Source organism: Zootoca vivipara, chromosome 16 (genome assembly GCF_963506605.1).
Source record: "Zootoca vivipara chromosome 16, rZooViv1.1, whole genome shotgun sequence".
In the NCBI taxonomy this organism is placed as follows: domain Eukaryota; kingdom Metazoa; phylum Chordata; class Lepidosauria; order Squamata; family Lacertidae; genus Zootoca; species Zootoca vivipara.
The window spans coordinates 18,715,574-18,740,802 of NC_083291.1; the positions used below are offsets into that span (position 1 = coordinate 18,715,574).

The 25,229-nt window shown below is 42.3% G+C and overlaps 1 protein-coding gene across 1 annotated transcript; it reads left to right on the forward strand.

The window, feature by feature from the left end:
- The first annotated feature begins 4,277 nt into the window (after nucleotides 1–4,277).
- FNTA (farnesyltransferase, CAAX box, alpha) lies at nucleotides 4,278–24,373 on the forward strand. Its single transcript, XM_035097122.2, has 9 exons — nucleotides 4,278–4,580; nucleotides 5,586–5,671; nucleotides 7,371–7,485; nucleotides 10,444–10,548; nucleotides 12,684–12,810; nucleotides 13,716–13,864; nucleotides 14,974–15,036; nucleotides 18,178–18,349; nucleotides 21,945–24,373. Exons 1-9 carry the CDS (start codon nucleotides 4,447–4,449, stop codon nucleotides 22,074–22,076), a joined length of 1,083 nt encoding a protein of 360 aa, XP_034953013.1. The 5' UTR covers nucleotides 4,278–4,446; the 3' UTR covers nucleotides 22,077–24,373.
- The last annotated feature ends 856 nt before the right edge of the window (nucleotides 24,374–25,229 follow it).

The window sequence follows — 25,229 nt, forward strand, 5'->3', positions numbered from 1 at the left end:
TTGACTTCCCACCTTGTTTTCTGTTGTGTTGCCCTTCTCTCCGCACCCCACCCCCATTCTGGCTGCATCATACTTTACTCTACTTAAAATAAAAAACTTTTGATAGCACACTGCTTCTGATTGCTTTTAAATTATTTTTAGTTTTCACTTAGATTTTATTAAAGATTTTTTTGTGAAACGCAAACAATAAGTACATATAGCATCGCCACTTTCAATTCATAAGAGTCTTTTTTCACAGTTTGTTTACATTCTACATGAGACACCATTGTCATAGACTTTGATTTTTGAAGATGATTTGATGTTAGGTATTGGTTGATGATGTGATAATGAGATGGAATTCAGGTAACTTACAACCATGTTACTTGACCTGCTCTGCCATCCATAGGAATCAAGAAGTTACTACATTCTCACTATCGAGAAAGTTGAAGTAACATGAACTAAATTTCAAAATTTAATGTATGGAGGGCAGTGTTGAGACAGCCTACAGCAGGGGTCAGCAAACTATTTCAGCAGGGGGGGCGGTCCACTGTCCCTCAGACCTTGTGGGGGGGGGGTTAGACTATAGTTTGAAGGGGGGGAAATGAATGAATTCCTATGCCCCACAAATAACCCAGAGATGCATTTTAAATAAAAGGACACATTCTACTCATGTAAAAACACGCTGATTCCCGGACCGTCCACGGGCTGGATTTAAAAGGCGATTGGGCCACATCCTGGGCCTTAGTTTGGGGACCCCTGGCCTACAGGCTATGAGCTCTTCTTCATGGTACAGTAGTAGAAAAAAATACATAGCATCTGATGTGTGTTCAATGTTAACACTTCAGGGATCTGACAACAATGTTAAACCTTTATTGCAAGCTTGTAGTCAGGGCTTTTTTCTTATTCTATAATGTTTAGAGTTGAGCAGAAATGGAAACATTTTGCATGGCCACAAAAGTGGTCCTTTGTCTCCAGGGTTTTTCCCAGACTGCTAGTTTAACAAGAGGCACAGAACACAAAATCACTCCTCCCAGCTTTTCTCCACTGCCACCCCACATTTCTTATTTCTCACAAATCCCCATTTGCTCTAGGGCAGTGTTTCCCAAACTTGAATCTCCAGCTGTTTTGGACTACAGTTCCCATCACCCCTGACCTGCTAGTTAGGGATGATGGGAGTTGTAGTCCAAAAACAGCTGGAGACCCCAATTTGGGAAACCCTGTTCTAGGAAATAAAAGAGGAGATCCCAGCAAACTCCAGAATTCGGCAATTCAGGTCAAATTGCCGGCCTTTAATAACAGCAGCCCAGCACTATTTTTATTTTATTTTATAGTGAACTATGCCTTGCTTTTTAAGGCGTTTAGGAAATCATTGTTACTGCTTGTTTATTAAACTTCCAGTAGAGGAGATCACAGGGCACAATAATAATAAAAACCACCACTCCCCTGGCAGCGTCTCCTGCCCTGTAAACTAGTTCCAAGTCTAGTCATTGCAAAACTTGTGAGCTCAGATGCAGATGTGCAGAGCTTTATTACATGAGCACAAAACTCATGTAATCCCCTCGTTATTACATGAGCACAAAACTCATGTAATCCCCTCGTTTGGAGGGGATCCCAAAATCTGGGGGTCTGTCTGTGTGCAGGTATGTAAAAAGCCACATGCAGTTCAGCAGGGGTTTGATCTGCATGAGCAGTGTGATGAGCAATCCAGATGTGACTCTGCATGTGTGCATTGTCTGAAGACTACTGCTCTCCCACGGAGATCTGTCTGGACTGGGTTGTAAGGATCTATTTTAGCTTACAGAGAAAACCAAAGCAATGATATAGAAATGCAACATGTATAGATAGCCCAGCTCTGTGCATGTTTACTTGGAAATTCAGGCTGCAGACTAAACCTCATTTGCACTGGGTAATGTTTGTATTGGGCAGAGGCGGCCAGGTGCAAATGAGGGCAGGGGTCCTGCAACCTAACAGCAGGTACAGTGCTGAAATTTCCCTTTTCTGTTGTTTGCATTTATGCAGCCTCTGAGAGGAGTGGATAATCTGTGGTCTTCCTAATGCTGCTGGACTACAACTTCTACTGTTCCTAACCATTGGCCCTCTTTTATGAGACTGATGGGGAGTTAAGGGTCCAGCAACATCAGGATCACAGATCCATCCCCACCCCACCCCGCAACTGTGTTGCAAACCAAAAATAGCCTCTGTTATAAATGCCACCTCACCAACCTCAGACACGTTGCACTCTTGTAAACTCAACTCCTGCATTTGTACCAGTACTTTCTCTATTGAATTCTGTTTAAAATATCAGTCCTCAAAGATATGACACCATGCTAAAGAAGAAAATCTCTCTGTAGGGATGGGATTAACATGAATCTGCCTAATTCACACTTCTTGAAGCAGTATGTGCTCCTAAATGCAGCTATGCTCCAAAATTCACACAACTCTGAATTGTGCAGTGCAGTTCTCCAACCCAAAAATGTGTACAAAATCATGTAAATGAGTTTTTCTTCTTAAAGTTGTATTACTATGCTTGAAAGTAAGCCTCATTGAACTCACTGGGGACTTCCTCTTGAGTACACATGCCTAGGGATCAGGTTGTAAGTGTCAGAATGTGCTCCTGGGGGGGGGGGAATGGCAGACCCCCAGTACCTCTGAGAGTATCTGGGAAGGCACCTCTCTGGAATGGCATTCCCCTTCACTCCAGAGTGCCTCTCTGTGACTCCTCCTTGGAAAAGTGCACACAGTTCTTCTGGCATGTCGCAGCAAGAAGAAAAAGACATCCATAGGTCTACTCTAAACTATGTTTTATTTACAATATACAGTACAGGTGAAACTCAGAAAATTAGAATATTTTCAAAAAGTGCATTTATTTCAGTAATTCAACTTAAAAGGTGAAACCAATATATGAGATAGATGCATGACATGCAAAGCAAGATATGCCAAGCCTTTATTTGTTGTAATTGTAATTATTTGTCGTTAGGCGGGTCAATTATAAATGGAATGTAATTAATGAAATGTAATAGCGATGCTTATTTTTGTATTATTGTAACTATTTGTCTTATTACTGTGGAATTTCCAAAAGAAAGCATTTGTGAAAATTTAAATTAAAAATAACAATAAGTTGCATTACTGAAATAAATGTACTTTTCGACGATATTCTAATTTTCCGAGTTTCACCTGTATACAGAGGATCCACAAGCACGTCTGTGTTCTCCAGCTTCGGCAGAACAGGACTGTTGCATACTGCAAAACTGAAAGTACAGTAATAGGTAACAATAACAGGCCAAGACGGAAGAGATAAAACAGCCTTCCATTTCCACACTCTTCTCAGACATCTCATGTGATTTATACCAATCACACTGCCCAGCATCGGGTACTCAAAATCCTAACAGTAAGAAGCAGGCTGGGAGTAGACCCCATTGATCTTGCTCCTCTTGTCAGTTAGTATTTGGTCATCTCCACAGGTCCTCACTAGCAATGCTGTGCATTCGCCCCCGCCCCCCCCCCGACCTAGAGACAAGCGGCACCACTTGAGCACCTCCAGCCTGTAGGAGGAACCATAAGCCAGAGAAAGAGACGGATTCAACACTTTCCTACCAAGAGACGCGGTTAAAAACATCTTCACAGGCATAATTTCTGGCTCCGACTTAGCAGCCCTCCGATTACTCCACACCTTGGGGGGGGGGATTTTTTTTAAAAGGGTAAATAAAGCAGGTATTTGCAGTGCATTGAAATAATCATGCTCTTCATCTCCCATCCACAAAATTATTTATTCTCAGGAGGGTGATCCTGTTCCCTTGCGAGACATGTAGCTATACTGTATACAATACATGTATGTATATATAATGTACACCTAAATCAGTGGTTCCCAAACTTTTTTGGCCATGCCCCACCTAAGTATCTCTAAAATCCTGAATCCCCCGGAGTGACATTTAATTCTTATTATTCAAAAAGTGAATTCCTATTCACGTGGAGGAAGCCTAAGAGGCCATTAACTGTTAATAACTCATTCTCAATTTGCCCCCCCCTAAAAATCAAATTGCCCCCCTGGGGGGGCGTGTGCCCCACATTGGGAACCACGGATCTAAGTATGCTATTTATCAATATATATATTAAAGGTACAGAAGATGAAAAGCCCTACGATGCCTTGCACATGGCAATGAAGGAGTTCAACTGAGTGCCCGAAGTGGAAGAAGGAGTGCAAAGCTCTTTGGGCATCTTGCTCTTCCTGCACTTCCGGTGCGGCGACTTCCGCTTTCCTATCTCTATGGCAAAAGCCTGTCCTGTTGGCGGAGAGAGAAAGGAGAGCGCTGCGGCGTCGAATCCCTCCCGTTCCTTCCGCGCGGCTCTTTCGTCGTGGAGGCGCTCTGGGCCCAACAGCTGCGCCTCTATGGCGCGGGGCGGAGCTTGTTCCTCATAGGGAAGCCTCCGCCGCTTCCTCTCTTCCGGGGTGGGCGGGAGGCGGCTGTGATGATGGCGGACGGGGAAGGCGGCTTAGACCCGGAGCCCTGTGCTCCTCACCTGGAGGCGGAAGGAGAAGCCGCTGGGGACAGCGAGCTGGACTCCGGGCTTCCCCTAGAGACCGACGGCTACGTGCTGTACAGGTATGTACGAATGTAGGGGCTTTTATACATACAGGTGAAACTCGGAAAATTAGAATATCGTCAAAAGTGCATTTATTCCAGTAATGCAACTTTTTATTTTTATTTTTACAAATGCTTTCTTTTGGAAATTCCACAGTAATAAAAAAAATAGTTACAATTATACAAAAATAAGCATAACTATTACATTTCATTAATTATTGCATTTATAATTAACCCCGCTAACGACAAATAATTACAATTACAACAAATAAAGGCTTGACATATCTTGCTTTGCATGTCATGCATCTATCTCATATATTGGTTTCGCCTTTTAAGTTGCATTACTGAAATAAATGCACTTTTCGACAATATTCTAATTTTCTGAGTTTCACCTGTATATATATATATATATATATATATATATATATATATATATATATATATATATATAATGTTTTGGAGCGCAGTCCTTTGCACGTCTACTCATAAGTAAGCCCCATGAAGTCCAATGGCATCGGCCCCTAGGTAAGCATGCTCAGGATGCCTCTTTTAAGAAAGCCCAAAGCCCCAAACATGTTTGGTTTATTGCTAAGTTTGTGTGTTTTTTGAGTTTGGTTTTTTTTTAGTAAGTCGGGGTGTAAATGTCCAGATAAATGAATGAAACAGATTCGCCTAAGCAAGGCTTGGGTTTGTAAAAGGAAGGATGCCCAGGTCTGTTTGGAAATAGCCTCATCCACTTTCCTGGGCCTCCTTATTCCGGAGAGGGGCTGATCGCTGTGCTTAGCATAGATGGAAAGACACTCTGAATTACTTTTATAATGCTGTCATGAAACATATGGTTGAAAAAAGGGAAATTGTGGATGGGGTGCAGGGCAGTGGGGAAATTGCCTGAAAGGAATCATGCAGTGCTGCTCACATGTGCGAACCAACCTTGGTCTTTAGGCAGTAGCTATGAACTATATATGTCCTAGCATTTCATACTCTTCCCCCTTCTTGTCAAATTATGTTGTTGGTTTTTTTTTACAGGGATAGGAAGGAATGGGCTGATGTTGAGCCAGTACCTCAAGACGACGGGCCAAATCCCGTAGTCCAGATCATATATAGTGAAAAGTGTAAGTTTCAAGTTCTTCAGTTAAAATCAGTAGGCCCACCTAACTAGAAGTGTGGCCACAGAAAGGTGGTTCCTTCTTCATTACTATTGCCTTTATGAGAATTCAGAAGTAGAACTGACACAGTAAGGCAATTAGGATGATTCAGGTCATGAAAGAGGGTGTGAGATTAGAACTGCACTTGCTACTAGCACTTAGGTGGGGCTGAAGATTGTTTACAACCCCATCCACATATTAGAAAGCTATCATTAAAGCTTCGTGTATGTGAGAAGCTGGGACACACATTTAAACCTTATTTGATGCTTGATTGCCCTGGGTTTCTTCAGAAGAAAATAAACAAACAGGTGTCAGAGTTGTTGTTTTTAGTAGATAATCTAGATGCAGATAAATCAGTAGCTTTAATGCTAGTTAATGCTACTGTTTCAGCAAGAAAAAGCAAGCTGCATTAGGTACTTCTCTGTTTGATACACAAACATACCAAAAGAGTATTTACATTTTAGGTGCATTTTCCAGATTACGTAGCTTCAGTGGGTGGGGGTGGGTTTAAAACAATATTTCTGTAAGCTGCTTAGAGGTTTGTTTACAATCAAGCAGTATATAAGTTTTGTCAAGTAAGTAAATACAACACAATAAGGGGGGTGGGGAAGAGGGGATAAGTTCCTTCCTCCTCCGAGCCTTCAATCCAAGTGCCAACAGTGGGAGTGACAAAGGAGGAGGAGGGGGAGGCAAAGTTAACTCACGACAAACGTTAACAAGTTAACTGCAGCTGAAAATGGTACCGTAATTAAAGGTTAAAGCCATTTGAAGGAGGATTTAAAGGAAGAGGCTGGGAGGTGACCCAAGAGAGAGACTCAAACTGTGTTGGTTTTCTGAGAAAGAGTTCCAAGCATAAGGGTGAACAGGCAGAGTTGATGAAGAAAGCAATGTGGACTGTGTGGCACTTCCCTTGCTCTTGATCTGGAAGCCGCAGTTAGTGCAGAATTAGTGCAGAATGCAGCAGACCAAGACCCTATCAGCATATAGCACCTGTGCTGAGAGACCTGCGCTGCTTGCCAGTATGCTAGCAGGCCAAGTTCAAAGTGTTACTATTATTATAGAAAGCCCATAACAACTTGGGACCAGGTTACCTGCAAGGTGGCCTTGCCCCATATAGACCCCACTTGGCTGCTTCGAACTGCGGAACTGGCACTGTTACAGGGGTTGCATCATACTGGAAACGGCTTAGGGTGCCAAGAGTTGGAGAAGGGAAGATCACAGGCAAAGACATGGCAGGTAATAAGGGCAGGGAAAGGGTGGGGCAAAGCTTTGGAGAGCTCTAAAAGGCCACAGGGCGCTTATGCTGGATAGGGAGCCAGTCTAGGGAGGGCAGGGTCTGAGCCATCAGGGATGTGAATGGTTTTGGCAGTAGAACTTTGGGAAGAGATGAGAAGATCTTTGTCCTTTGAGGAGGATAAGACAATTGATGGTCATGGTGGCTGGTGTACTGCCTCCAGCAATGGCAGTGGTATGCCTCTGAACACCAGTCGCTGGGGAAGACTGTTGTTGTATTCATAGCCAGCTTGAGAGATTCCCAAAAACATCTGGTTGGCCACTGTGAGAACAGGATTGTGGACTAGATGAGTATTTTGGCTTCTTCTGACCAAGAAGGAAGGCCAGAGAGTGATTTGACATAAAGCAATTTTTTTTCTCTCTCTCTCTCTAGTTAAAGATGTATATGATTACTTCCGAGCTGTTCTGCAATGTGATGAAAGGAGCGAAAGAGCTTTCAACTTAACGGGGGATGCCATTGATCTTAATGCTGCGAACTACACTGTGTGGTATGTATTGATGATGAAGCTGTAATTTATTGTTAGTTGGGAATTGCTGAGTCTACATGAAGAAAACCAGAGGAAGTTGAGTCTGAATTTCTATTATTTTTGTGTGGAATCTCTAATATTTGGGTAATTTTTATCTGAATGTTGTTGTTGTTGTTTAGTCGTTTAGTCGTGTCTGACTCTGTGACGCCATGGACCATAGCACGCCAGGCACTCCTGTCTTCCACTGCCTCCCGCAAATTGGTCAAACTCATGTTCGTAGCTTCGAGAACACTGTCCAACCACCTCATCCTCTGTCGTCCCCTAGTGCCCTCAGTCTTTCCCAGCATCAGGGTCTTTTCCAGGGAGTCTTCTCTTCTCATGAGGTGGCCAAAGTATTGGAGCCTCAGCTTCAGGATCTGTCCTTCCAGTGAGCACTCAGGGCTGATTTCCTTCAGAATGGATAGGTTTGATCTTCTTGCAGTCCATGGGACTCTCAAGAGTCTCCTCCAGCACCATTTATCTGAATAGCTTGATTTAAAATGCGTTTTAAACTAAGCACAAAAAACTAGTAGTGAAACTGTGCTAAAATGCTACTTCTCCATGCCTTGTTGCAAAATAAATGAGTAGACTTTTTCCTTGCAGAAAATTATTGCTCATGTGAGACTTGTATACCATGAGACATGACTGCCATTAATGCATGGCATTGTAACCTCTAGGTTGAGGTTGGATTACTGTCATGAGCTCTGGGTTTGGCTGTCTTCTTTAAAAAAGAAATGTCCAGAAACTGCAGGTGACCCAAAATGTAATGGCTAGACTCTCTTCTGGAAGAAGCTGGGGGAGAACCATGCAATATCTGTCCTTCAACAGCCAATGCTTGCTGGCCTCAATGAAAAGAAGCGGACACGGTGCAATGGATTCAAACTACCCGTGTTTCCCCTTTTTTAAGACACCGTCTTATAACTTTTTTCCCTTAAAAAAACACAGGGTGGCTTATTTTTGGTGGGGTGTCTTATGGTCTCCTCGGCCGGGCCAGGCCGCTGGCTCAGGGTGCTGCTGGGCGCTACGCGCAGCGCTGCTGAGCTCTGTCCTACCTGACAAGGCTGTTGTATTAGAACAATACAATGTATGCACAAAGATTTCAGCGCTCTGAGGTGCTATTGAGCTTGGACTCTCCTACATGGGAGGTTTTTAAACCCAGGTTTGGATGGCCAAGGCTTCTCCAGCTGTGACTGCCATCTGATGGGAATTATTTTAGCTGTGATTCCTGCATTATTGCAGAGGGTGGGACTGGATGGCCCTTAGGGGACCCCTTCCAGCTGTACAGCACTATATTCCCAGGTGTTCAGGTTCACAGGTCTTCTCCATCGGTGACGGGAAAACCTGTGTCCCTTCAGATGATCATAGAATCGAAGAGTTGGAAGGGACCCCAAGGATAATCTAGTCCAACCCTCTGCAATGAAGAATCATCAGCACCATGCTCTAACCAATGGAGCAAATATAGATATAAATAGGGTTGCCATGTCTCCTATTTTTTCCAGGACACGTCCTCTTTATCACAGGCAGTGTCGTCATAGCGATCCATAATTAAAAACAGGAGTTGCCAAATGCGTCCTCTTTTTTGCTTTTGCAAAATAAGGCAACCCTATTAAATAATGAAATAGAAAGCCCCCATCGGGTGCGCGCTCCAGTCTTCCCACCGCATCCCCCTCCGATCGCCCTTTAAAGGCGTTTTCTCCGCTGCGCCCCTTTTAAGACAGGCCTGACGGAAGAAGAAAGGGGCAAGGGCTCTGCTGGGTGCTCCGAGCTGCTGAGCGCTCCGCGCGCTCCAGCAGCTAGTTCTGGGCAGTGGGACGGCAAGCCTCCTCCTTGGCCGGGCAGAGGCGAGGCCGCTGGCTCCGGCACTCCGTCCGGCGCTGCCGGGTGCTCTGAACTGCTGAGCGCTCTGCCAGGCGGAGGTGAGGCTACTGGCTCTGTCGCTCCGCCCGGTGCTGCTGGGCGCTCCGAGCACTCGGCGCTGCGGAGCGCTCCGAGCACTCGGCGCTGCGGAGCGCTCCGCTCTGCAGCAGCCGGTTCCGGGCGGCGGGGTGGCAGGCCTCCTCAGCCGGGCGGAGGCGAGACTGCTGGCTCTGTCGCTTCGCTCAGCGCTGCAGAGCGCTCCGCAGCAGCCGGTTCCGGGCGGCGGGGCGGCAGGCCTCCTCAGCCGGGCGGAGGCGAGACTGCTGGCTCTGTTGCTTCGCTCGGCGCTGCGGAGCACTCCGCTCTGCAGCAGCCAGTTCCGGGCATCGGGGCGGCAGACCTCTTCGGCCAGGCGCTCTGCGCGCTCACCACTACGGTACAACAGCAGCCGCTTCCAGGCCCCGCTGGCTGGCTGGGTCTCGCTGGCTGGCGCGCTCGGCGGTCGCGCTTTTAAAATCCAGTCACTTAAATAGGATCTCAGTCTAATTCAGCAACATCTTACTGCCAGTAGTGGCCATAAGGAGGGTGTTAGTTTTCATACACGGCATAGAGGTATGTCTTATTTTCGGGGTATGTCTTATCTTTCGCAACTGCTTAAAAATGCTGCCATGGCTTACTTTATGACTACGCCTTAAAAAAGGGGAAACACGGTACAAGAAAGAAGATTCCACCTAAACATTAGGAAGTATTTCCTGACAGTAAGAGCTGTTCGGCAGTGGAATTTGCTGCCAAGGAGTGTGGTGGAGTCTCCTTCTTTGGAGGTCTTTAAGCGGAGGCTTGGCGGCCATATGTTAGGAATGCTTTGATGGTGTTTCCTGCTTGGCAGGGGATTGGACTGGATGGCCCTTGTGGTCTCTTCCAACTCTAGGATTCTATGAAAAGTGCTGGTGTTCACATTTAAATCTCTGAATAGCTGCACCAAGGCCACCTGAAGGAGCAGGTCCTCCTGAGTATTCTTCTTTGGGTCTCGCATTTTGCTGGAGAATATTTTTCTTGTCTGATTTATTGTTTTTTCTTCTGCAGGCATTTCCGAAGGGTTCTTCTGCAGTCCCTGAACAAAGATCTACATGAGGAACTCAATTATATCACAGCTATCATTGAAGATCAGCCAAAGAATTATCAAGTCTGGTAATGTCTGGCTCCTTTTTGATAAGGAAAGTTATTTCCCTTGAAAGGAAATGTCTACTTGCTTGGTCTTGCCTGTCTTTTCTAAATTATAAGTGCAGAATGCTTACATGGAGACCATTGTCCATGGCAAGAATGCTTAAGATAAGATGAGGAGGGTTTTGTTTATGTGATGACACGACATACAGAACACATTTTGCACAAATGCCAGTATTGTAAATGCTTATAGAAAAGCGAGAAGAAAGTAGGAGAGTGTTTGCAAACATGCACAAACAGCAACAGAAAGAAAGGGGGGGGGACCCAAAGCAACATTTCATTGGCCATTTTCTGTATATAATGTGAGAAGAATTACAGTGGCGTGTGTTAATATATTACTTCACATTTTTGCTGTGAAGAAGAGGCAGGTGATCTCTGCTGAGTCAAATTCAGTTTTGAGAACTGCAAAAGTAAACCAAGCATCTGTGATAATATCTTGTAGGCAGAGAAACTGCCCAATAATGTTACAAAAACCTCTAGAAGAGCATGACATTGTGAATGAATTAATGGAATTCATTTACCAAAAAAATTAAACATATACAACCTTATTCTACATCATTAAAAAACTAATCTTTATTTCATGATTACCTTTGGATGGTAATATGTTTTCCTCAAAAAGCATTTTATTTTAAAAAAAACCCCGATTTAAATTTTAAAAAATCTGATTTTTTTTATTTTTTAAAAAAATCATTGATTTTTATCCACCCTGCCATCAAGAATTACTAGTCTATGAAAATCATTAAAAGCCTGCTTACTATTTTTTTATAGCATAACAAATAACATTACCTGTGTAAACTTCCCTGTCTGATCACCTTTGTGCAGTTTGTGCTCGCCATAGATAACTAAAAAAAGAGGCAACACGTCGACCAATTCCACGGGCGAAATATATCTGTTTTTATCTTTGTAAACTATAACAACATGCGAGGAGGTTCCACCGTTTGCAACACAGGGGTTGTTTCATCGCCATAGATAACTACTGTAGGCTGATGGCTGTTTTTATGGCTGCCTTGGTCCCTCTTTATTTGCCCTTGGTTTGACTATGGCAGGCTGGAAGATGCTTTTTGACTGGGTTCTCAGTCTGTTTCCTTTCCCACCCCATGCTCGGTTTAACACAACAGCCTGCATTTCTTTTGTTTCCTCATTTGCTAACGGTGCAATGATAACTCAAACCCAGAAGGGCAGCCTAAGCCCAATGAGGCTGCTTTATAGTCCAGCAGTAGAACTGGTAGCTTACACTGTTACAGCTGCAGCAGCTTCTGGTACTTGACAAAGCAAGACAGTGCCATGTGGGTCTTGTAAAGTGTCTGAAAATCCTTTTGCTAGCAGGAAAGCTGTAGGCAAGAGTCTGTTGGTTTTCCTGAGATACCAACAGATTGCATGCATTGGGATGTTGCATCTCTGGGTTTGACTGTGTGCCTCATCTGATAAACTTAATACTTTGCACAGAAAACATGGCAAATTCAGACATGTACATCACTTGCATGGTGGCTGTGCCATCAAATGATGAAATTGTGCACATGAATAAGCTAAGCGCATTAATCACTGCAAGGGCAGCTTTCTTTCTGCCTCGTATGAACTCAAAACACAATGCTCGTCAATGGGTGCAACTCGCACTTTCAGCAGGAGAGTTGCCGAGCGGTGTGATAGAACATTGCGACCTCTAATGAGCTGTCTCGCACTACAAGATCAGAAACAACCAAATGTGACGATGTGCCACTCATTCAATTACCGTTCCATTGAACGTTTTTGTTTTTGAGTGCAACGTTTTCCAACGTTACGCTACTGAGTTAGATTTGTGGCACTGCAGGGGGGTTATTTTGTACTTGTTGGTGCAGCACTTTGGTTTTTTGGGTGTTGAGTGATAGGCCAAGCTTTTCATAAGCTTCTGCAAAGGTATTTAGGATGGTTTGGAGGTCATCCTCTGAGCGTGCGCACACTACGTTGTCGTTTACGTTGTCATTCCGAGTGCAAATGACCATTATCCATCACTCTTGGCAGGATTGCATTTCAATTAAAAAACGACTAAACAGTAAACAGACACTGAAGGGATGCTAGGTTTTTTTTAAAAGTTTTGTTTAAATAAGGATTTCTTCATGTTTTAGGCACCACAGGCGAGTGTTGGTGGAGTGGCTGAAGGATCCATCCCAGGAACTTGAATTTATAGCAGACATTCTTAACCAGGATGCCAAGAACTACCACGCATGGCAGCACAGGCAGTGGGTCATTCAGGTATTTTGATCTTGCTCTTAGCGGGGGACCTTTTACAGTTGAAACTCAGAAAATTAGAATATTGTCGAAAAGTGCATTTATTTCAGTAATGCAACTTACTATTATTTATTTTTCTTTTAATTTTTACAAATGCTTTCTTTTGGAAATTGCACAGTAATAAAACAAATAGTTACAATAATACAAAAATAAACAAAAATAAACATCGCTATTACATTTCATTAATTACATTCCATTTATAATTGACCCGCTTAACGACAAATAATTACAATTACAACAAATATAGGCTTGACATATCTTGCTTTGCATGCCACGCATCTATCTCATATAGTGGTTTCACCTTTTAAGTTGCATTACTGAAATAAATGCACTTTTTGACGACATTCTAATTTTTATTTCCAAACCCTGGGAATGAATGGCAACCACCCATTGACCCAAACTGCTAAGGAAGCAAAAAGGTGCCCCAAATTTGGGGTTCAGTTTCTTGGTCATACTAGAGTGTGGCAGAATGTAGGGAACTGTCGTTTATGTATATGGGTTATTACTGGTTTGAAATAATAAATCCTAAGTCAAGGTTGCATTGCAGGGGGTTGGACTAGATAACCTTTGGGGTCTCTTCCAACTCTATGATTGTAAGTAATTAATCGCATGATTAATGGCATCCTCACGACATAACTCATGACATTCTCCTGTGTATGGTATTCAAGATGCTATACCATGTCTATCGTTGCTTTTCTCATGGGCACCTTGGCTTGCTAAAAACTGGCTTGTTGTCCAGACATTGTTCTATTCATTCAAGAGTTAACTCTTAAAATCTAGAATTGCTTCAGTTGCGGCTGTGGAAATGAGGCTATTTCGCAAATGTACTTCCTCCTTCCAGCTTTTCTCCTTTATTGTTGTGCTTTTAGGAATTTAAACTGTGGGATGATGAACTGGAGTATGTGGAACAGCTGCTGAAAGACGATGTCCGAAACAATTCTGTCTGGAACCAAAGATACTTTGTCATTTCAAACACAACTGGTTATAACGATCCTGCTGTTTTAGAGAGAGAAGTCCAGTAAGTACAATAAATACTCAACTTCATTTGAGGCCATTTACACTTGTCAAAGGCAAAAGGGTACATCATAGAGGCTTGCTTATATATCCTTGCATGGTTTTTCTTCTGTTTTAGTGTACAGTGGTACCTTGGTTTGCATACATCTTGGTTTGCATACGTTTTGGATTACAAACATGTCAAACCCGGTAGTGCGTGTCCCGGATTGCAACCTTTTTTTGGATTACAACCCATTTTATTTTTATTTTTGGATTACGAACAATTTTTTTTGGAGGCCCCATTGGTAAAAGCGCGCCTTGGGTTACAACCTGTTTTGGTTTACAACCGGACTTCCGGAACGGATTATGGTTGTAAACCAAGGTACCACTGTATTGGGTTTTACCATTAGATAAGGTAGCCTCTGCCAATCTGTCGCCTCCAGATGTTTGGGACTACAATTCCCATCAGCCCCAAACAGCACAGTAGAGTTTGAGAGTTGTAATCCTCAAAATTTGGAAGGCACCAAGTTGGTTAAAGCTGAGCTAAGGACATAAAAACTCATGCTCTTGGATTATTTCTGCCTTGTGAATAAATCTTTCTACGGTATTAGCTTGAGGTATTCCCCACTATTTTCTTTTTCTGTTTTTTAAAAAATAATCTGTGGAACATTTTTTCCTTGGTATGAAATTTATTTACTGGAGAGAAGACATTTTTAGTTGTGTTCAGCTAAGTCATACTTGGAGTAGACCCACTGAAATTAATGAGCCTGCCAGTCATGTCCAGTGGATTTACTCTGAGTAGGACTGGTGTTGAATACCACCTACTCCATGTTGAACGCTGTTTACTCTCTGCTATTTGGGAAAAAATGAATACTTTGATATGCATAAAATATGACTCCATATTTATACTCTTCTTTATCAAATACAGTGGTACCTCGGTTTAAGTACACAATTGGTTCCGGAAGTCTGTACTTAACCTGAAGCGTACTTAACCTGAAGCGAACTTTTCCATTGAAAGTAATGGAAAGTGGATTAATCCGTTCCAGATGGGTCCGTGGAGTACTTAAACTGAAAGTACTCAAACCGAGGCATACTTAAACCGAGGTATGACTGTACTCTGCTTTTCTTTTTCAGGTTTACCCTAGAAATGATCAAGATGGTGCCCCATAATGAAAGTGCTTGGAACTATTTGAAAGGGTGAGATACATTTGTTAGCGGCTTTGGCTACTCTGAAGTGCAGAATATGCTAGTACAGTGGTGCCTCGCTTAACAAATGCCCTGCTTAACGAAATTTCCGCTTAACGAAAGGATTTTTCGAGCGGAGGTTGCCTCACTAGACGAATTCGTTTTATGAAAAATTCGTCTAGCGAATCGCGGTTTCCCATAGGAATGCATTGAAATTCAATTAATGCATTCCTATGGGCAAAAAAATTCAGTGCATTCCTATGGGATTCGCTAGACGAATTTTTCGTTATAAGAAAAGACCCGTGGAACGAATTAAATTCATCTAGCGAGGCACCACTGTATTTGTTATTATTTATTACATTTATATACCACCTTTATCTTCTAAGGATCTCTAGTTGGTGTTCATGATTCTCCTCTTCCCCATTTCATCCCCACAACAACCCGGTGAGGTAGGTTAGGCTAAGAGATGGTGATTGGCCCAAGGTCACCCAGTGAGTCCAACACTCTAACCTAGGAGTTAGCAAACCTTTTCAGCAGAGGACCGGCCCACTGTCCCTCAGACCTTGGGGGCGGGGGGCGGACTATATTTTGAAAAAAATAAAATAAAAAATGAACGAATTCCTATGCCCTACAAATAACCCAGAGATGCATTTTAAATAAAAGCACACATTCTACTCATGTAAAAATTCCAGGCAGGCCCCACAAACAACCCAGAAATGCACTGATGGGCCAGATTTAGAAGGTGATTGGGCTGGATCCAGCCTCTGGGCCTTTGTTTGCCTACCCATGCTCTAACCATTATGCCACACTGGCTTGTTGTACTAGTAGTAGGCCCAGGGTTCAGCTTCCTGAAAATTTTTCCTTTCATTTTTAAAACAAGTTTCCAGTCTTTCACTGTAGAGGTATTTGTGAAAGTACATGGGCAGTGCCTATTGCAACTGATGCAGTTGCGGAATAAGATTTCCTATGGTTGGTTATGGAGCTCTAAGTGCTTAGCAAAGCCAGCTAAGAAATTGTGCAAAAGAAGACAGAAAACTTAAAACTATTCAGTTTGCCTAATTGTTATAAGATGCAGAACCTATGCTTTTCCATTTGTTTTTGATTGCATAACTTCTGCATTTTTAGCATGGTGTACATGGAGCCCTGGATATTTTGTAATTCCAGAGACTGTAAGAGTTATTCGGAATGATTTTCTTCTCCTGGTTTTGGCAGGGGTAGCAAACTGTAACACAAGTAGAGGATGACTAAGTTGCAAAAGGGAGTGCAGAGACAAAATGGCTTGCAGAAGGGCTGTGTCTTCCGCACAGCTTTGCTACAGGGGTGGAAGTTCTTCAAGTGCTTCAGGCGCTGTTGCATGTGCAGAGTGAAATTGATCAGCTTTGGGTACCAGAAAAAGACTTTAACTACCCAGCTCTGGAGGCTTTGCGTTTAAGATCAGAAAAGAAAATGTCAGGTGACACATGGCCTAAAGAGTCACATTGTAGATGATGCACATTAGGGTGGGTCATAAAAAAACTTTTTTTTGGAAAATGTTTCCTCCCTTGATCTTATATCAGGCGTATGGTATAAACATAGTCAAATTTCAAATTTGGGACAAATCGGTTAATATTTAGACCCTGCTCCTACAGATTGAAATTTTGCCTCACTACGAGTGATGAAAACATCGGAATTTGACTCATTTACTCTCAGTATGAATATAATTTGTTCAAAACCATTGGTTTTTCATGTAAATTATCAACATGTTTTATCTTAAATAAATATTGCAGAAAATAATAGTATGCAACTATTATTGCTCTACATAAAATCTAAAATTTATGTTTATTAGTTCACAATTTAACATACTGAGAATAAAAGAGTCAAATTCCTATGTTTTCATCACTTGTAGTGAGGCAAAATTTCAATCTGTAGGAGCAGGGTCTAAATATTAACCGATTTGTCCCAAATTTGAAATTTGACTTTGTTTATACCATACGCCTGATATAAGATCAAGGGAGGAAACATTTTCCAAAAAAATGCACATACTGGAGAGGATGTGGTTGTCTTCAGGGTTTGTTTGTTTTTTTAAAAAATTAAAATCATGTAATTTTTCGAGCTGCCCTTAGCATTCAGGGATAGAAGTTGAGAAGAACTGTTGTACATGGTGTGTGTGTGTCTTACGTAATGTAAATGGCTTACATAAACATATTTATATTGATGTAAGCCATTTTATTACATAGAGCAAAGTGGTTTGCAGTCAACATAGTCTTCTTCTTTTTTTAAGGCTACAAAAAATAGAACGAGACCAGGAACCACAGGTCCAAAAGAGCCTAGAGCCTTGTTTGTTTGTTCTTAAAAATAATTTTTATTAAATATTTTCTTGGTTTACAAAAGTACGTGCAATGTGTCTTTTTTCAGGTTGTAAAGTCTTTTCTGCAGATCAGTTTTGAGACATTAGTGTTGTATACAGTATAAGGTTGGGGAAGAAGAGGAGGAGGAGAGGAGGGGTGGGGTGGTGAAACTTTTATTCTGTTAATATAGTGCATGTGTGGGATTTGTGTGTCAACTGAGTAGGTTCTCCTTCTGACTTGTTGAATTAAAGTTGTACCTGGTGCCCAGATGACACCTGGGAGGAGGCCAGTTGGATTGCACACGCCACGGAGTTCCAGATGTTGTTGGACTCCAGGTCTCCCAACCTCAGCCAGTATAAACTGTGGTCTGAGATGATGGAAGGTAGGGTCCAACAATGTCTGTAGGGCCACAGGTTGGTTCCCCAGCCATAGTGTAGACTTTGGTGCTGAGCAAATTGCTGAATCCTGCTAGGTCTGTTGAGGCGCTTTCCTGTGCCTTGTTTCATTTTCCAGGACTTTCTCAGCTGTGCACATTTCCTTTTGCACTTACCTCATTGCCGTATTTCAGGGGCAGGGGGATCTTGCCGCTTGTCCTCTGGATATCCGGCACTGATTCATGATACTGGTTGAGATGGGTTGCAGGTTAATGATACCTGACACTATTTATACTGTACAGTAGTTGCTTGCTTGCTTGCTTATCACTCTATACAGTATAGGCTTTAGGAGATTTCCACGTTCTGTAGGAAGCGTCAGATTCGTAAATGTACAGCAAATGGCATGGTGACCGCATGCAAAGTGTGGCATTCACAGCTGCCTTTTATTTCAGGATCCTGCAGGATCGTGGCCTTTCGAAACATCCAAACCTCTTAGGACAGCTACTGGAATTGCAGCCAAGTCATAGTTCCCCCTACCTGATTGCCTTTTTGGTGGACATATATGAAGACATGCTGGAAAACGAGTGTGAAAACAAGGAAGAAACTCTCTGCAAAGCATTAGAGGTTAGTTTTTAAAAGTTGTTCAGCCTCTGTGTTACCCTTTTAATAGACTGGTTGCAATAAGCAGATGGGGAACTTGATCTCTTTCTCCAGTCTTCTGTAGAATTTAATCTCGCATGTGGATAAATAATCTGTCAGTTTGAATGTGGTAGCACCAACTTTTGGTACCACAAACAAATTTTAAGGAAAGGACAGTGATGTTTAAATTAACATAATTGCATAATGTTATCCATTTTTGCAGAATTAAAAATTGGACAGAAATGCCACAAACCACTTGTTTGCCATGCACTGCAGCCTGGAAGTTATAATTCTGAGGAAAATGCTCGTTTAAGATGCAGTATTAATATGCTGTATCACTGCTGTCACTATTACTTTCATGCATGCTGATTATCGGATTGCCAACTATTTAATGCCAGCTACAAAGGAAATGTAAAAATTAAAGGGGTTTCACTTTTTATGTAACCATTTTGCCTCTTTCCATATATGCTGTTCTGTGTAGCAGCTGACTCCCATGTCATCCCTAAAATATGCCGTCAGAACGTCTTATTGTTATGGGCTTTCAGCCAGCTGCTATCAGTCAACACATGAGGGACAGGATTTGCCTTCCTATCTAGATTCAGCACTATTTATTATTATTATTATTTTGGTTAGAACTTTTTTTTAAGGCTTGGTTATAACCTGTGGTACATCAAGAAATGCACAGTCTTCGGTTGACAAAAAAAAAACTAGACTGGAAGGGTTGGAAAGCTGTATTTTAGTGTCCATTAAGAGAATTAGGCTTGTATTTTATCCTGCCATGTAGGCGAGAGAGAGAACTTTGTGTATTTCATTTGCTTTGCCAAATCTTAAAAGCCAGGCTGAGCTGCCAGATTATCTGGATAGAGTATTTTGCTTTGAGAAAAGGAAAGTTTTTTTTTACATGCTGATAAAGCCCTGTACCAACTTCATTTGCACTCCAAAAGATACATTTTAATTATTATACTATTATTACGATATTGTATAAACAGTGAAAGGGCAGGTCCCTGCCCAGTGGTGCTTACAATTTAGAAGTAGAGAAAAGGGAAGCAACAGAAGGTTAGGAAAACTGAAACTGGTAGGGGAATAATGTGAATGAATACTCCAGTTGTACATTATTCCACTTCATTGTTGATGTGTATGGACTTGGAGCACATGCTAAAGGTTATATTCAAATTAGGTGACAAAATAGTGAACTGCCCCGCTTCATTCTGCAAGAGGTGGGATGGGGTATATATAAATTTAATTTCTTGCTGCATATACTAAGCCTTCTCCTTTCTTTTGGAGATAACAATTGCTTTGCCATTTCAGGATGTTGTCACTGGTACTCTGTGTGTGATGTTTCCAAAGGAATATGAATTACTGCTAACTATTTTCTTTCTAAGCAAAATAAATAAATGTTGTTGTTGTTGTTGTTTAGTCGTGTCCGACTCTTCGTGACCCCATGGACCATAGCACGCCAGGCACTCCTGTCTTCCACTGCCTCCTGCAGTTTGGTCAAACTCATGTTCGTAGCTTCGAGAACACTGTCCAACCATCTCATCCTCTGTCGTGCCCTCAATCTTTCCCAACATCAGGGTCTTTTCCAGGGAGTCTTCTCTTCTCATGAGGTGGCCAAAGTATTGGAGCCTCAGCTTCACGATCTGTCCTTCCAGTGAGCACTCAGGGCTGATTTCCTTCAGAATGGATAGGTTTGATCTTCTTGCAGTCTATGGGACTCTCAAGAGTCTTCTCCAGCACCATAATTCAAAAGCATCAATTGTTCGGCAATCAGCCTTCTTTATGGTCCAGCTCTCACTTCCATACATCACTACTGGGAAAACCATAGCTTTAACTATACGGACCTTTGTCGGCAAGGTGATGTCTCTGCTTTTTAAGATGCTGTCTAGGTTTGTCATTGCTTTTCTTCCAAGAAGCAGGTGTCTTTTAATTTTGTGACTGCTGTCACCATCTGCAGTGATCAAGGAGCCCAAGAAAGTAAAATCTCTCACTGCCTCACGTTCTACTCTCCCAAAAGAAAGCTTAGTCTGTCTCCAGTCTCCTGTACCTCTGTGAAAGGTTTCATATGCACCTTTCACGCGCACCAGGAAAATCGCTTCTTGCATTTCTACAACGGGAACGTGAAACCTACAATCCCTGGAACATACACCTGATCTTAAAAATCTCTTCTGCATTCTCTCCCATTTTAACGACATTCACATGTGTGTGCTAATTGCTGAAAAATGCCTTTAGGGAAATGATTTCCAAACACACAGAGATCTTTCAGCTGTGGAATGCTCCTCTCCTGCAGCAAGATTTTTTTTTTAATATACTTTCTGAACTGAGGTATCTGCAGGAGGACCAAAGCCATCTGCCTTAGAATGGTGTGTGTTTATGTGTGTTTGTAGCTTCGAGAACACTGTCCAACCATCTCATCCTCTGTCATCCCCTTCTCCTAGTGCCCTCAATCTTTCCCAGCATCAGGGTCTTTTCCAGGGAGTCTTGTCTCATGAGGTGGCCAAAGTATTGGAGCCTCAGCTTCACAATCTGTCCTTCCAGTGAGCACTCAGGGCTGATTTCCTTCAGAATTGATAGGTTTGATCTTCTTGCAGTCCATGGGACTCTCAAGAGTCTCCTCCAGCACCATAATTCAAAAGCATCAATTCTTTGGCGATCAGCCGCCTTTATGGTCCAGCTCTCACTTCCATACATCATTACTGGGAAAACCATAGCTTTAACTATACGGACACATACAATCTACTCCATAAAACAATTTGTTTTTCTCATTTGGGGTAAGTTTGCACCCTGCTCAGTGTTATATTTTAAGGTGTAAAAATACCCTAAATATGTTTACTTTGTGTTGCCCTGCTGACTGTCATTTCATCACCTCGGCTAAATTTCTGTTCTTTGCTGTACCTTAAGATTTCTTTCTTTCTGCTGGAAAAGAATTCTAAATCAGTTAGTAGTGTTGAGTGGGATGGAAATTGGAATATTGTTGGGTATTTGCTACTGGAGAATCAATAGTGATTTCAATTACCTGTCTCTCTTGAATATTTTAAAATAAATATCACTGGTGAATACTACACATACCTAACTACGTCAGGCTTTCTAAAGGCACTGATGAGTCATTCCCCAGGGAAACGACAGCAGAGGATTCATTCCTTTTTGGGTCAAAAAATATTATAGAAACTTTTTTATAAATCATTGGCTTAAAAACAATCCCTGTAGAATTGGTCTCGATAAATCTTGGTAAGGTTACGATTCCACTGCTGAGAAATAGAAAACAGTCCTGGCAGGGGCTGGTGGGAGTTGGAGTCCAAAACATCTAGAGGGCTACCAGGTTGTGGCAGGCTGGGCAACATTAAACCCATAGTTTGACTTGGCAGACTGTAGCTTCAGATCCATGCACCTGCTGACCCAGCAAAGTTCTTCCAGTTCCACTATCTGTGTTGTCTTCTGGTCTGGAAGTTTCCAGAGCAAGGAACTGCCTTTCTGCTTATAATATTTGGCAAAACACCATGAGGGTTTGGGGTGCTATAGAATAAACCAAATGGTGGGTATAAACCATGCAAACTGTTCAAACTTGTAATTTTCCTTTCTATAGCTATGTGAAATCCTGGCTAAAGAAAAAGACATAATCCGGAAGGAATACTGGAGATACATTGGACGGTCCCTTAAGAGCAAACACAGCCCAAGTGAGGAGCAGAATGTGCCAACTTACAATGATCAGGAGTAACTCCATGTAAAGCAGGAAGGAATATGGCATTCGGCTCTGGATTAACTACAAGAACTTTTGAGAGTGGAGATAGCTAGGCAGGCAATTAAACAGAGTGATGTTCTCCACCCCTTCCCAAAATATGTTGCAACTGTACATTACTACAGAGGTATTGCTTTTAATCTCACCAGAAGTGTAAACCACTCTCCGTAACATACTGACCCCTGGTTACTGCTGCTGTACAGATTAACTGTGGGGGTGGTCCAAAGCACTGTGCATTTAAAAAAACACTTAGCAGTTACTTGAATTGTACCAAATAAAGGAATTGTTTTCTTCATTTTATGTGAATAATGCTGTACTAGTGATTTTAATGCCCTAAATTGGTTCCCAGTCTTGGCCTCCACAGGTTCTCATAAAGCAAGCGCATGTAAGATTCTGAAAGTATTTGAGTTGGATTGCAGAGTCCTCGTTTACAGTGGCTATATAGAGTACGGTAACTTAATTTCAGTTACTTGAAAGGAGGGAATGAAGTTGTATATCTGAGCAGCTATGCAACACTGACGTGTGTTTTCATTGTATTCAACTAATGCCATCAATAATTTGTATTAAAAGATATAGAACTTGTACAAGGACTTGATGTGTGTTTTGAGATTTGGATGTTTTTTTAAAAAAAGAAAGAAAGAAAGAAAGAAATGGTGTCCCATACGAAGTGGGAATGGCGATGCTGTTGTGAACTCACTGCTAGCTTTGCAGTGCAGGGAAAATGCCTGATCTTGCCACCTCGGAGGCCAGCCTTGCAGCAAACCCACTCAGTACAGTCAAACCTCAGCTCCCGAACGGCTCCATTTTTGAACGTTTCAGCTCCCAAACACTGAAAACCTTTGAACATTTTTTGGAAGCCGAACATCCGACGCAGCTTCTGTTTGAGTGCAGGAAGCTCTAGCAACCAATTGGAAGCCGTGCCTCGGTTGTCGAACGTTTTTGAAGCCGAACGGGCTTCTGGAACGGATTACGTTCGACAACCCAGGTTTGACTGTACTCTGTAAAGACCTGAGCCATTGTTTACAAAGCCTGTGTGTTCTCTTGAATAATCGGGTCACAATTTAAAAAAAAACTTAGGCAAGTCAATTTTCTTTTAGCCTCAATATTCCATTTGCAATATGGAGATGATAATACTGATTTAGTTTGCAGAGTTCTAAACATCATGATGTGACACTAAAGAATTACAAAAATGCTAAATATTAGTATTCCTTTCCCTAGAGTGCTTCTATTAATCACAGACAACGGAGTTACTTTCATTTCATGAAGCTATTATTATTTCTTAAATTTATATACCACCGTTCATCTGAGGATCACAGAAGCTAAATCAAGAACAATTCTGGATTATTCCACCTCAAACCCAATATGAGTTTGCAAACCATGATTCTCTATCTGGGGCAAAATCAACATTTTCTTTTGCTGGTGTATGGGACTTCCCCTCCATTTAATCTTAATAATATCCTAGAACTGGCTATTTCTGTGTAATCTTCCTTCCAAACATCCTAATTTTAACGGAAGCATCTTGCCACTTAAGTTAATGAAACCAAGGGGCATGAGAATATTTCACTCCAGCATGTGGAATTTGAGAGTACTTTCAGCTTCTAATACAGTGGTCCCTCGACTTACGAACTTAATCCGTTCCGAATGCACATTCGTAGGTCGAGAAGTTCGTAAGTCGAAAAGTGGTTTCCCATAGGGAAAAAATATTCAGAAAAATTCATAAGTTGAGGAAACCACATTTAAAACATTTAAAACCGCCAACGGTTTCTGTTCGGATGTAGAAAAATTTGTAAGCGTGCGGCCATTTGTCCCGTTCGTAAGTCGAAAACTTCGGATGTCGAGTAATTCATAAGTCGAGGGGCCACTGTACTCCTATATTTTGTCTTCCCAAAGGGCCATGGTAACGGAGCCATAAAGCTGCCCTTCGTAAAAATGGTTGGCCACTTTCCTCTATTCTTTCTTTGAGGTCAGGCTGCCACTAGCAAAGATGGCCACTTTTTTGTTGCTTCCAAGAGGACCAGATCAAAAAAGAAGAAAAGTGTCACAATTTGGTCAGGGGAAACTGGGTAGAAAATCTCTGAAGGAAAAGAGTAGGCAGTGAAATGCGGGAAAGGAACAACAAGTACTGTGGCATCTTAATGACTAACTCTTATGGCATAATACAGTAGTCCGCAAAAGTTTATGCATTGGTATAATAAATTTGTTAGCTCTAAGACACCATAAGTCTGGTTTTTATTGCAAGACGCTAACACACAGCTACCCCACTAGAAAAAGAGATGAGCGTTGGAAAGGATACAGGAAATGGGTAACAGGTCTTAAGAGGTGTGAAGAAAAATGAGTGGGGTCGATGAAAATTTTGGGGTAAACTGGGACAATAAGAATCAAAGCATGGTGCTAAAAATACGTAAATTTAGCCTATTTGAATTATTTGTAAATAAATCAAAAGATGCCTCGTGCCTCAGCCCTTGAAGGGCCTCCAAGACGTACGTGACAAGGGCAGCCACAGACGCACAGTGACACCAGCAGCCTCCAAGTAGGATGGGGAGAATGGAAGGTGATGGGTGCCCTCGTGTGCAAAGGTATACCTAGGGATTGGTTAGATTGGCCCCTACCAAAGGCGCAGGCCCAGGGGGTTGCAAAAATGGTGCCTCTCACTCTGGCTCGGATTGACTAGGAGCCCGCCCACCCACCATCCAATCACTCCATGGACTGCTTTGCTGCTTTGGGTGGCCAACATCTCCTTGCCAAGGGTGCAAGGGACCGGGTGGGGGGATAATCTTGCCAAGGGCCCAAGGGAACCTAAATACGCCTCTGGTCATGTGCCAATATATAAGCTTTTTTTAACTACCTATTCATTTTCAGCAGTTGATGTGGGCTATTAAAACAGAATAATATAATACTCATAATAATATATTTATACCCCGCCCATCTGGCTGGGCTTCCCCAGCTACTCTGGGCGGCTTCCAACAGCAGAATAAAATACAATAATCTATTAAACATTAAAAGCCTCCCTAAACAGGCAGGGCTGCCTTCAGATGTCTTCCAAAAGTCTGGTAGTTGTTTTTCTCTTTGACATCTGATGGGAGGGTGTTCCACAGGGTGGGCGCCACTACCGAAAAGGCCCTCTACCTAGTT

What these genes read in the sequence shown, in the direction of transcription:
- FNTA (XM_035097122.2), top strand. Translation starts at nt 4,447, where the DNA reads ATGATGGCGGACGGGGAAGGCGGCTTAGACCCGGAGCCCTGTGCTCCT. An exon ending in GCTGCGAACTACACTGTGTG is followed by an intron (nt 7,486 to 10,443) that starts GTATGTATTGAT and finishes TTTCTTCTGCAG; the next exon opens with GCATTTCCGAAGGGTTCTTC. An exon ending in ACAGGCAGTGGGTCATTCAG is followed by an intron (nt 12,811 to 13,715) that starts GTATTTTGATCT and finishes TTGTGCTTTTAG; the next exon opens with GAATTTAAACTGTGGGATGA.